Source organism: Amaranthus tricolor, chromosome 17 (assembly GCF_026212465.1).
Source record: "Amaranthus tricolor cultivar Red isolate AtriRed21 chromosome 17, ASM2621246v1, whole genome shotgun sequence".
Lineage (NCBI taxonomy): Eukaryota > Viridiplantae > Streptophyta > Magnoliopsida > Caryophyllales > Amaranthaceae > Amaranthus > Amaranthus tricolor.
Window position 1 is genome coordinate 4,458,844 of NC_080063.1, and position 12,127 is coordinate 4,470,970.

The 12,127-nt window shown below is 33.2% G+C and overlaps 2 protein-coding genes across 2 annotated transcripts in view; one reads left to right on the top strand and one right to left on the bottom strand.

Annotated features, from left to right (window-relative positions):
- Window positions 1-549, top strand: part of LOC130804108 (probable calcium-binding protein CML13) — a 1,322-nt gene extending 773 nt beyond the window's left edge. The window contains exon 1 of the mRNA XM_057668437.1: window positions 1-549. This exon is cut by the window's left edge and continues 773 nt beyond it. The gene's annotated coding sequence lies outside the window, so the exon portion shown is untranslated.
- A 2,110-nt stretch (window positions 550-2,659) lies between these two features.
- Window positions 2,660-11,889, bottom strand: LOC130804167 (uncharacterized). Its single transcript, XM_057668515.1, has 8 exons — window positions 11,410-11,889; window positions 8,158-8,283; window positions 6,079-6,177; window positions 5,351-5,493; window positions 4,640-4,748; window positions 4,321-4,428; window positions 3,396-3,536; window positions 2,660-3,293 (listed from the first exon to the last, which is right to left on the bottom strand). The coding sequence occupies exons 1-8, from the start codon at window positions 11,494-11,496 to the stop codon at window positions 2,940-2,942; spliced, it is 1,167 nt and encodes a 388-aa protein (XP_057524498.1). The 5' UTR covers window positions 11,497-11,889; the 3' UTR covers window positions 2,660-2,939.
- Window positions 11,890-12,127: the final 238 nt, after the last annotated feature.

The window sequence follows — 12,127 nt, forward strand, 5'->3', positions numbered from 1 at the left end:
ATTTTTCTAGTGTAATCCCGATAAACTCGGTTACCGGATGAGTTGCCACGGTAAGTTTTATTTTTTTAATAGAAAAAGATAAATTAAAATAAAATGTCGAAAAAATGTTAAAAAAATATCAAAAGAATTTATGATTTTTTTTATTATTTAGAATTTTTTATGTAAAATTTTAAAATTTTTTTCTAATTTTAAATTAATTTTCAGTTTATTTTTTTCGGTGAATTACCTATTATATAGTAAGTCATCGGATTATCTAAATTTATTTTAAAATTGAAATTATTTATGATTAATTAATAGGTGAGAGTATTGTAAGAAAATCACAAATAAATTAAATTATTCTAAATAAATTTTCCTTATTTTTATAATTAAATTTAAGATTAGATTGACTAAAAATGAGCTTGTGGATCTTAGTTGTAGTGTCATTAGTTTGAGGATTGAAAATTGTCTCATTTGAAGTATGTATGTTACTTCACTCGAACTACTCTGTAATGATAAAAAACTTTGTAATGATTGAATTCTAATCAAAAATTATATGGAGTTAATCAAGTAGATTTAATGTGTTGTTTAGCATTTTACAGTGTGAGTACATTTTGTAAATAATAAACTAGTCTAGTAAAAACCCATCTCTTAGCGATATGATTTTATGGCCTGTTTGGTTAGTGGTATTAAATAACGCTAATGGGAATGATTTATAGTGTAAAGTTTCATATCATTCCCATGGTAATGAAACTTTGACCACAAAATTTTTTTTTACAAATTTTCATTACCACTTAATAACAGCTCTTCCAATGGTAATGCATTAGAATGAATTTTATGAAGAAATGATATGATTGAAGTTGCACAAGCATAACCATTAAGATAATCAAAAGATTTTTTTAACTAAAATTACACTTTTTTTATTCCCATTACTACTGTTTATTAACACTTACCAAATGGGCCGTTAATATAAGAGCTCAATTTTCATAATTTATATTAATTGGAAGTACATCTTACGGTGCGATTGTAATGAAAAATGAGTAATGAGTTTAGAATATGAAGATGTGTACTATATCTAAAAGACATTAGCGGCCAAAAATAGTAACAAGTACAAACTAGAATGATAAGGTCAAAAGTTAAGGAGTAAAACATAAAACATTGGTTGGACTTGAAGTTGGAAGCCTGGAACTGTTGAAGACTTCTAATTTTGACTATTGAGTTTTATCTTTTTTTTTGTTGGTTATTAAAATTGGAGTTATTTCTAAATGTATAAATAGATAATCAAAACATAATTTACCGACTTACTATAACGGTTGATATACAATCTTTTCTGATTTAGGCCATATATAAGTGGTATGTTTGATTACTACTAATAAACGGTTGTACGATAATAATTTTAAGGTGATCTTATATGAAATCGTCTTATTATAAGATAGATTCATATTATTAACTTATTTTTAATTAATTATTTTAAAATTATAAGTGATCACTTTAACATATGAAATATACATGGATCAGCCTAATGGAGATGGTCACCATGAAATCGTCTCATTTAAGAATATATGTAAATTCAGGGCAAATTTTCATGAAATGGACAACGTCGGTATCATGGGAGGGAAACTTGGATCATTTAAAAGTTATTTTTTCATAAAAGTTCAATTATCACATTATACTACTTATTCAAATTGTAATGTGTTGAAATGAATTGTGTGAAAAAAAATGAGATGAATAGAAAAGAACAAATATGGTCATTAAACTTATTAAGAAAATTTCTTACCAAACACTAAATTTTTGTTATCGTTCGTACCATTTAACACAGACTACTAAATAGGACGTTGAGTAGTAAAAGTGAAATTTAGTGATTTTTGAATTTGGATAGAATAGAATTTAATGAACTTTAGTTCGAAGTAATTCTTTAAATTTGTAATAAGAACTTTATTATGTTTATTCACCAAAATAGCTTTTACGATTTTGATAGAATAGAATTTAATGTAATTTAGTATTGTTTTTGATTTGAAAACATAAAATTTTTAATTAAATTTTAATTATTTTATCGTTAATTTTTTTTTTGAACTTTAAATAACTATAAAATTTGAGATCTTAAAAAAAATAAAGGAGAACAAATAAAAACGTAGGTAATAAATGACATTGCCCCTAGAAAAAAGGAATTATCTGAAAAGTTTTACAAGTGACATGGTCAAACTGCCGCAATTAAGGCCACAATAATACATCACATGCAATTGAATTAAGATAGTGGAGTTAGCATTGGCTCCCCTCATTCTTTATCGTTGTAGGAATTACTCATGATTGGAACTAATCAAGATTTTTTACGAGTTGAGGAACTTTTTGGCCGCATTATCCTTTAATCGTATGAGTTGCCCCTTCCTCCCCTTCCTAAACCCCCTTTCTTCCCTCCCTAGACCCGGCTCACAGTTCTTTAATGGTATGCGGGATATTGAGTATGATGATCATGATGATGATACAATTAAATCAAGAACTATTCTTGTCAGAGACTGTCTCTCGGTGGGACGATCTCAAAATAAAAAATATATATGCTAAAAATTTCTAATATTGGGCTATCTATCCAAAAATGGGGCACATTCATGATAAAACCATCTCATACAAACATTTGTATTGAATAAAAATAGGTTAAAAGAACTGGGCCTGCATATAGGGAGAGAAATACACTCCAACAAACAAAAGCAGCGAGTACATAACTACAGCAAATAGCTTCAGTTTAGGTTAGCTCAAACAGAACTTTGCAAACGTTCATGCACACAACATATAAATTATTTACATTTAGGAGTACGAGAATGCACACTACAATGTACAATGCGCCCATGAAAATAGGAAACACATAGGAAACCAAAACAATGGGACATTCGAAAATAAGTCATCAGGATGAAAAGAACTTCTGCAAGAATCTTGGGAGAGTCATCGGCTTTTGCACTTTCAAAAGGATCCTAGAGTGGTTCGACAGTGTGCACTGCCTCATTGCTTATTGACGGACCTCTAGAATATTCGCTATCATCTCCGAGTGGATCATCTTTATCATCGCCATCATCTACTCGTAATGGACCTGTACAACTGCCTTCAATGCCCTCAAGCAGGTCAATTACTTCTTGTTCATCATTGTTTGTTGGGTTATCATCTTGCAGTTCAATATTCGACGGATTTCTTGAAGTTCCAACATCTTTGGATCGGTGATCATCACATTCTCTCTGCTGTTCTTCATGATGACTGTTACTAACATGAGGTTGTGGACCACCTTGGACCAAGTCTGGCCGAGGTTCTACTCCAACACGTCTAAGATGCAGCTGTAATACCAATTACAGGCATTACAAGTAAATATGAATATCAGATAAAAGTAAAGTGATACAACAAGCTAAGGAAATTCAAAATTCAGACTTGCAGAATACCTGAAGATGCAAATTAACTTCATCAGGGCGTGACAAGAATGGAAAGTCGCCCCCTGATTTTAAGTATGCTCGCCTCGCTCCAGGATACCTTTCACTCACTTCATCTTTAAGCTGCTGTGGGATCGCACAATAATCATTTGTCTGAAAAGGAAATGAGCAGGGATACAAGATAGTTGGTCATTCAAGTGAGCAAAAGTTACATGCTGCAACAAGAACATCTCATAAACCCAACGACAAGTGGCTACTGCTTAGGTCTGGAGGTAGGATGTACACAACTTTTCCCTTGTAATACAAAAAATGTCATTTTTCGATTGTCCCCTGATTGTAAATATCATTTGCTACGTTATATAAATAAGTACAGATGATTGCAAAAGTTAAATCCCATGCACTAAAACATTTGATACACTTTAAATCCTTCCGCTTACACAACTAATTGTAAACTATTCATCATTTTAGCACGGAGTTTTAGCAAGGAACCTTATAGATTATCACTAATCCTCTATTGAGGCCGTCTCACCGTGAGATGACTTCAATTGGGTCAGCCCAAACTATTTATAAAATAAAACCGCTTCCTGTACAAGTGGGAATTCAATTATCATTTTTTTTCTTTTTTTTTTTTAATGTTAGTTTTACTGATTCCTAATGGGCCTTTTGTATGGATCCGTCTCATGATGAGAAAATCTCATACAAGACGGCCTGATAGACTATTCCTGTTAATGAACTTGTAAAATAAGCAACCCATGTTCTCATCCAAGTATCCAACCCATGTTTATGATAACTTCAGCGATATCAAACAATTAGTGATGATCTTGTGGGACCCGGTTTCATTATATGATCTAGTGACAATAAAATTTCTCCTTGAAAAAGAAACAGCAGTACATAAAAAAATACAAGGAATTATAATGACTTAAAGCGGAGAACATACGTCCATTATAGTAATAGATGCATCTGGCAGCAGAAGAGGTCCAACTGAAGCAGAATCAACTGTTAAAGTCAATCTTGTTGCCAAATCGTCTTTTGAAAGTGCTTCAACCTACCAATTTTCAGAGGAAAACCAACATGATTTAATCTAGGAATACAAATCAAAAAAAAAAATTGTGAATTGCTACGCTTCTATTCATACAGCTCAGATATATTGCACAAAAAGCAGATTTGAAGTGTTTACTCTTAAACACATTCATGATTTAATCAGAATGGAAACAAACTTAAATGCTGATCAATCGTAAATATTCACATGACTTCACCTGAGATACAACAAAGTCCACAGAATCTGCAATAAATGGTTCATGGGGGCCATCACGTATACCCGTCAAAACATATCGTTTCAAAAGGAAGGAAGGTGTCCAGCTCACACTGTATAATTTACATAATAGTCAGAGCATCTTCTTTGTAATGCGGTAAAAGAAATTTAAAAAGTGTCAACAAGTTATGGCAGACTGATATCATATATCATAGTAGTTCCAATATTTCAGACAAAATATGCAAGTTCCTAATTTTGTTAATAGCCTAAAACTAATAGATAAGAACTGGCACTCTTGCAAAAACTCTTGAATCCTGTTGAAGTTTCGTACAGATCATGGGAACCAATTCAAACAGATTTATAGTTCTTTGGTTTCAATTATAATGGACTATATTGAAATGACCTTTCTTATTTATGTAAAGTTGCATATGACGTTTGTTACCAAAGGTTCAACCATAAATAAAGTTTTTGTTATCACTAACAAGGGTATGTTTGGTTAAATCAGACCGAGTCACTTCTTATTGTATATATAAGAAGTTAAAATATTTATAAAGCACCAACGACTTTTCAAATAATACTCTGTTGCCTTAAAAAATAGCAGAAAGCACATATTATTCTTTTAAAAAAATACATGATGCAATTGAGCACTTCAAGTAATTCACATATCAATATCCTTTGACTAAAAGCTGATGAAATTAAGAAAAATATAACTTACACAGGAGCCCAAGGCATAGCTCTTGAAAAGGAACTTGTATCCAAGAAAGTATTTGAGAGTACTAATGATTTGACTCGTCTTGGACGATGTTGAGCAAACAGTTGTGCCAAAAATCCGCCAAGTGATGTCCCATATATGTGGATCTGATAAATGATACTAACATTAGGGTCAATTAAATAAAGATTTCAGAACCCCAGTGCTCAAATGAACACATCAAAGAAAAAATAAGTGATTAATAAAGAGGCATAGAAATTGAAAGAAAATCAAGAGTCAATATTTAGATTTGAAGAGCTCAGCCTCACTTCAAAGTTTCAGAATACCAATGGAATAAAGCATACACATTGACAAACAGAAACTGTAAACATCATCAAACAACTAGGTTGCATGTGGACCAACTGGTTTTTGATTTTTGATACAGCCTGAAATGCGTAGAAGTTACCTGTTGGATCATTCTTTGAAAGTGTTTTCTTCACGATAGTCACAACACTGTTTGTTAATGAACAAATTTTATACCACCAAACATGATATCAACCATTCAAGGAAATTCAAGCATCTGCCTTGAGTGCTTATCAAATGTAACTGAAATTCTATTATAAAATAAGTGGTTCAAAAAAAACTAGACTGAACACGATCCCTGCACTTCTCAATTCCATACCTCAAAGGTCCCAATATAGAATTTAAAACTGCACAAAAAAAAGAACCAAGAGTAGAACCTTTTACATCCTTACATGATGAACATCAATTATATCTAAGAACTTTTCAAATGAATGAACCCATTCTTGATGATTCCATACACGAGGGATATCAACAGAAATGACCCGATGACCCTGAGGAAAAAAATAAAATGAACAAATTAGTCAAGTTCAAGTATTAGACAATGGGGCAAAGAAATGAGAAAGAGAAGCATATTGCATTTTAAAATAAATTTCGATTTGTTCAGACAAAAAATTTATCTTTGTCACAGAGAAAAGAGGGGCTGAATTTATTTTTACATTGTAAATGTCAGTCATAACTCATACTCTAACAGAAAATAATCATGCAGGTGAACATATTCATTTGGTCAAGTTTCATGAAAAGGAAGTAAAAGCATTATTTGTGGTAAAGGGAGAAGGGGGAAGGCGTAGCAATGTCACTCTACTGGATTAGTCTAAAATGCAACTTAACAAGATTGAATTATTCATCCACTAGATACCTGTGTGATACAGGGAGATCATAATATCTTTTTAAATACTTATGAAAATTAAGAATAGTATTGTTAGCACTGTACATATTGGTGCATTGATTGCCTTCAGTTATGAATAATCATCTAAAGTAGAAGAGAACTCTTTTAAATAAGTAGCATGATAATAATGATAACGATATGTCGATATATCATCATGACATTTTGGAGGGAAATATTAAATAAGATAGTGAGTAAGTGGCACGTATACAATTTTAAAAATATATAATGTCGGCAGTGTTTTATTTTATTAAATGTATATTTATAGAGAGCGTGATGAGCAACGGAAGCTCATATTCTAGTTATGGTTCTACCAAAAAGATGTGCTAAGGAAACTTGAAAAGTTATGATTTTGCGAATATGCATAATGAGAAAATGAAGGAAACCTGACTTAGAAAGGGAACTAGAAAAGGTCCAAGCAATTGACTAACATTCCTTAACTGTGTAGAATTTTGACCAACGATGCCAACTTAGTAGCAGACCAAGAGTATATACCATGATGCAACATATTTCCCACATCACCGTATCAAGACTGTATTGTAGAGAATTTTGAGCTTACCATGACCTAAGTATAGGCCAAAACAACCGCAAAACAATCCACATAGAAGTTGAAAAACATTTTGCGGCTGTTACTGTGGCCATGACTAAAATCACATTTTTGCACTATGGTCCATACAACATATTACATATGTAAGGCACCAATAGTAAGATATTATTAGAATTAAAATTGAGGATGAAACAGTTTGTCTAGATTTAGGAAAGGATCACTTCAAAACTAGAATGTAGATAAATATCTTAAGTCAAAGTTCATATATCCTCTAAGAAGCTCAATCTCGTAGGGCTACACGAAAGGGCAAACATTGCAAGTGCATGTGCCCAGTGTGCGTATCACTTTCATGGTTGAATTTCAGAGCAAAATGAGAAGAAGAAAGTGCTTAGCATTCAAATTTGGTAAGGGTTCACTATACAACAACTATGCCAAAACCTTAATCCCAAATTGAAAGGTTCCACTCTAGCTTTTTAAAATTTCAAACTATTCAAATTCTATTGAATTCATGAAATAAGGGAGTAGATTTCATATTGGGGCATGAATATGCTCAATTGAGGCTAGTATCATATTCCCATCTTTCAAAAGTAATGTCAGTAGAATCTTAGAAAATTATATCGTACAGCCACATAACTGAAACATATCAAGTATCTCATGTATCATAGAAAGATGGACGTATTAAGCCCAATTGAAACAAAGAAAGTACAATTAGTAGATTACACATTAAATTACCTAAAGAATATCTAAAAGTGGTCCATGTCTCAAGTAAATTAAGAACATGATCATGAAAGCTTTGCAATCTCATAATTTTTACAGTTCTAGTCTTCCAAAGTAAAGCAAACACATTAACAATGGGTGATAGGTTATAGTTTGTCTTATTAAGATTAAATATCATGAAGAAGTACTTCAAACAATGTATCCCATAAGGCCATAATCACTAGTGACATATTTTGTTTATTGTTTGAAAAAAAGTAATTTATGATGCCAAAATTTATATTAATTCAGCTGTGCAGGAAAAAGAATAGAATGATCAGTAAGAACCTTCATTGACAGCGCCATTATTTGTTTATAGTACACATCAGCTGATCCAGCCGTACCAGGAATGCAGATAAGAGGAGGAACCTTCTTTGGACCAAAATCATAATATCTCCATTGCTTAGAAACAACCTGAGCCAAAACAACAAGGCTCAGAAGACAACAAAAGTGATAACTCAGTTAACAACCTTGAAAATTCTGTACCAAACCATTCTGCACTGACTTTTGATGACTCTGAACTAAACCAAGACATTCAAGGAGGTGATAACTTAATCAAAGACCAAGAAGAAAACCAGACAAATGACTTTAGAACAAAAAGAAAGGAAAGGAAGCCAACAGCAGCCACAAATAATCAAGAGCCAAAGAACTCAGCAGCTAAACACACCCTGATCAAACCTGGTGACCAGCCTACCTTACCAGAGCCAGCCAGATCAGGTCTGAGTCTTTGGGAAGACATGGAGGGCAGAAATGGAATCTCCATACATGGACCTTGCTGTCATGGTCCAAGAGTCCTCCTAACAGTCACAGGAAGATCACAAGAAACAGAACCAAAGGTCATGTAGTCATTTGTTAGATCAGATAGTGCTTGTAATGGTTTCTGTTTTATTTTTTAGCGTGCACATGTGTAGCACGTGAACATTATGACCGTTATTGTTAGTTGTGTTCTAGCCTTGATATTCTTAGGATTATTTGTGTATCTTAGGCTTATAAATAGGTGGCCTAATCCTTTGTAAAAACTCAGTTGTCAAATACAAATTTCTGAAATTTCATAAGTGATTTTTCTTTCAATTGCTGTGCAATTGGGTTACTAAGGGTCAGTCTACCCTTCAAGATTGTTGTGTTTTCGTGAGTAATCATACGCAAAACAATCCCCCTATCCATAGATACTGAGACTCTCCATTGCAGATCAAAGGAAGAGGCCTAGATTGGTGTTGAATTGAAGCCTGGTAGTCCAGTTCATTCAAAGACAATCTGTGCGTCAGTTCTTGAAATATCCCTTAGTTCTGTTCTAAATCCAACCCTGTGCATTGAATTCATCATTCATGACACATAATTGGATCACAACCTATAGCAAAAAGGTCGAATGATCATATTGCACAACTAATGAGAGAATAACCAACAGTATTTAGTATGTTCTATGCTCAAAGATTGTATGACAAGATCTATTCTGTCAACCAATCAACTAAAAGCTGATGAACATGACAGCTAGATTGATGGTAAGAAGGATCATGCAACAAAGAAAGCAAGCATAAGACACGAGTGTATCATATAGCACTCTAAACAACAACATTAGTTAACAAAACTTGCAACATGGGAAAATCCCAAAGATAAGTTCCAAATATTTCCAGTTTCACGTAAATGCTTCTCTACACCAAGTATCTCTAATTCTTCATCAAATTCAATATGACTCAATATCATCTGTGAAGCGCAACTGGATGATAATGGTAATTTGATAAAGAAAACTAAAATGCAATGCACTATCATAATTTTAACCAACTTAACTTACCAAGATACATATAACTTCATTATTACCATTTACAAAAACCATTTATAACCTAAAGGCTAGGCAGTGGAGTCTATAAGTAAATGTCAAGAATTCATATCTAACACCCACAAGAACTTGGAGCCATGAGCCCTATAAGGCCAGTATATTGTTGTGAAACTGGACTCAAGAAAGCAAAGAAGAAGATATAATAACCTCACAAGAACAAACCAACAAGCACACAAACAAACAATGCAATAACACACACAAACACAAGTGTTTTATGGGTATCTTTGACACTCCTCTCTACAACCAATGATTATGTATTTCATTATGTGATTGCAACATATACAAATGCCCTCAAACACTCCCTAAGTGTTTCTCTCAAAACTCAAACATATGGTAATTGCTTAGAATGTGAAAAGTCACTCTCTTGGTTCTCAGTTCTTACACCCTAGAATGAGACTTTGCACCTCTCAAACTTTCCCCTGAGCACTAACCCCATAAGTCAGAATAATAACACCTTAGACTCCCCAAGTTTTTCATGCAAGCTTGGTGTAGAGCACAATTGTTTTAACATAGGGTGCTCGTGCGATCACAATTTATCTCGTCCGAGCATCCTTCCATTTCGAACAAGGAACATTCTCCTCAAGGCTCCCAGCCATGCTTGTGCAAAAGCTCAATTGCTCGGACAGATTAGATGCTTGCCCCAGCTATTGGGTGCTCATCCGAAAAACAAGTATTCTACCCATCTCACGCTTTGCCCATCCCAGATGCTCTTTGTTCTCCCGAGCAAATTTTCAATTCAGCTACTATGTAATAGTCAGCTTGTTGCTCGCATGAGGGCCAGTAAGCTTGCTTGCCGGAGCAAGTACTCACCACAACAACATCAAAGCATCCTTACTCTACTTGCCACTCTACGCTAGTCATGCTCCCTAGCATGCTTGGACAAGCTCACACATAACTCATTTGAGTACCTCTATAGCATCAAGAACAATGCCCAAGCTTCTTTCCCAAAAGATTGAGGTCAACTATATGAACCATCAAATTAGTCACAACGCAAATCTACATAAGTTCTTCTCTATTCATTTAATTTTTTACCTACTCAACCTATAAATTCAAATTTTCCCTCTAGTCTTCAATCTTTCTCACCCTATTATTAAATCCTAATTTCTAACTTCCTATTTTCTAATAAGTTGGCCAGTACTCCATTGTTGCAAATGCCCATATCATCTGATACAATTCTCTCTTATATCCTTGATATTTGTGACACTACACAAGATAATTTGGCTCTTGATATATCTTTCATCGATGAAGACCCGATCATCAAAGATCCAATTCTAATTATTACAAAAACTTGAGAAATTGGAAAGGAGACTAACAGTTTCCAAAATACAGATTGGCAAATGGGGATCATAAGACTTGAATTTGAACAGAAAGTCCTAAACCATTATAAAAACAAAATAGCAGGTGAAACTTGAAAGTACTATGATGGGAGCACAAAGATGAAGTCTAATTTCAAGCTTCCTCAAATGATTTCCATGCAGTTATTATGATGTCAAAGAATTAAAATTTAAAATCCCCAAAATTCTAATATTCACAAACTAATTGGCATTAATAAATTAGAACATCAAGATCATAAAAACTAAGCTTATACACCCGTAAACAGTAACCACATTCTAGGAAATCCAACAATTTAGAAATGCAAAAAGCAAACCAACAATTAGAATTGGGAATGAAAGTAAGAACCAAAATCGAAATGGAAAAAGTCATACAGGGATTTTGTGAAGGGGAACTTGCGATTTGAAGTAGATATAATCACCAGGAGAGGAGAAAACGACTTTTCCTTTGAGTTTTGACATTGGAGATGATCCTCTTCTAGCGTCTGGTACTGTATTGATCAACTTGTAATATGTACATCCAACCAAATCTGAATTCGAACAAAAGTAATGTTGAATTCGAATAAAGTAATGTTGGATTCGAAACAAATCAAAACTAAGTCACTTCATTCTGTTGATCGAGACCACCAGTCGCCAGATGGTTTGAACTCGGCATCCAAATCCCCGATGATGCGGAGAAAGGAAGAGAGGGTCTTCCAGTTGACCAATCAGAAACCGGCTTCTCTTACAAAAATTGGTTTATGAAATTATTCCCCTACGGTGTGTTTGGCTATAGCAAATTGAGGTTGGAGATCGGAATTTTTGGGTAGAATTATAGAAATTTCCTTATTAGTTTCGGTGAATAAAAATTGGTAAATATTAGAGCATAAATATGGAAAAGTCTCATAAAAGATCTTGAAAAAGGTGGGCTGGTAATTTGAGTTAAGACTTAAATAAATTATAAAAATAATTATTTTTGTTATTAATAGAAGTAAAGAAAAAGTAAAGAGTTAAAAGAATAACTTTGTAAATATAATTAATTATTATCTAATTTTTTAACTATTTTTATCATATGCCAAATAAAGATATGAAACATTTTTTTAATGAGTCAATT

Bases quoted from the DNA above. Each gene is read 5' to 3' on its own strand.
- LOC130804167 (XM_057668515.1), bottom strand. From the start codon at position 11,496: ATGTCAAAACTCAAAGGAAAAGTCGTTTTCTCCTCTCCTGGTGATTAT. The intron at 8,284-11,409 runs GTATGACTTTTT...GTTTTGGCTCAG, and splicing joins TTCCCCTTCACAAAATCCCT to GTTGTTTCTAAGCAATGGAG. The intron at 5,494-6,078 runs GTAAGGATGTAA...ATCATTTATCAG, and splicing joins ATATAATTGATGTTCATCAT to ATCCACATATATGGGACATC.